Source organism: Penaeus monodon, chromosome 23, assembly GCF_015228065.2.
Source record: "Penaeus monodon isolate SGIC_2016 chromosome 23, NSTDA_Pmon_1, whole genome shotgun sequence".
Classification (NCBI taxonomy): Eukaryota; Metazoa; Arthropoda; class Malacostraca; order Decapoda; family Penaeidae; genus Penaeus; species Penaeus monodon.
The window spans coordinates 4,223,667-4,224,252 of NC_051408.1; the positions used below are offsets into that span (position 1 = coordinate 4,223,667).

General features: G+C 36.5%; 1 protein-coding gene across 1 annotated transcript in view; it reads right to left on the bottom strand.

The window, feature by feature from the left end:
- Positions 1-586, bottom strand: part of LOC119587685 (scm-like with four MBT domains protein 2) — a 13,020-nt gene that overhangs the window by 880 nt on the left and 11,554 nt on the right. The window contains exon 11 of the mRNA XM_037936364.1: positions 263-448. Coding sequence (XP_037792292.1) covers positions 263-448 — 186 coding nt within the window. The remainder of the gene's footprint in view (positions 1-262; positions 449-586) is intronic.

Genomic DNA, 586 nt, shown 5'->3' on the forward strand with positions numbered 1-586 from the left:
GATTGAGCTGGAAGAGGAAGTGACTATGTAAGATATGGTCCTTAAGTGTGATAATGAAATGAATTCATATTAACTGAAATTACAATATTTCTAACACAGTTGCAAAGATACTATTTATAAACATGAAATAGGCATTACATAAAGTATATATTAAAACGACCTTGATAAGAGAGGAGATCAAGAAAATTTACTTGAAAACTAAAAATTCTGACCATCAATGTCTAAGGCAACTTTCCCTCATACACCACAACAAATGATCTTACTTACTAGATAAGGATTTAGGCTGCAGTAACCGGTTGGCTCTGACTGGCACAAAGAGTCGTTTACGGCCGCCTCGCTTACGTCGGTGGAATATTCTCGTCATACCTGGGCCGCCCCTTGTCCCTCTGGTAATTGCTATTCTCCCTCGCCCTCGCATGGAAGACGACTGGCTCCCTTGAATAAACATCTGAAAAAAAAAAGAAGTCTACCTCATCACAAGATCCAGAGAAAAAGTACAATACTGTTAAGATTCAAGATCAATGAAGAGAGATTTTTAATTGAAAGCCTATAATTAAAGAATAATAGAAGAAGTCTTTGAATATAT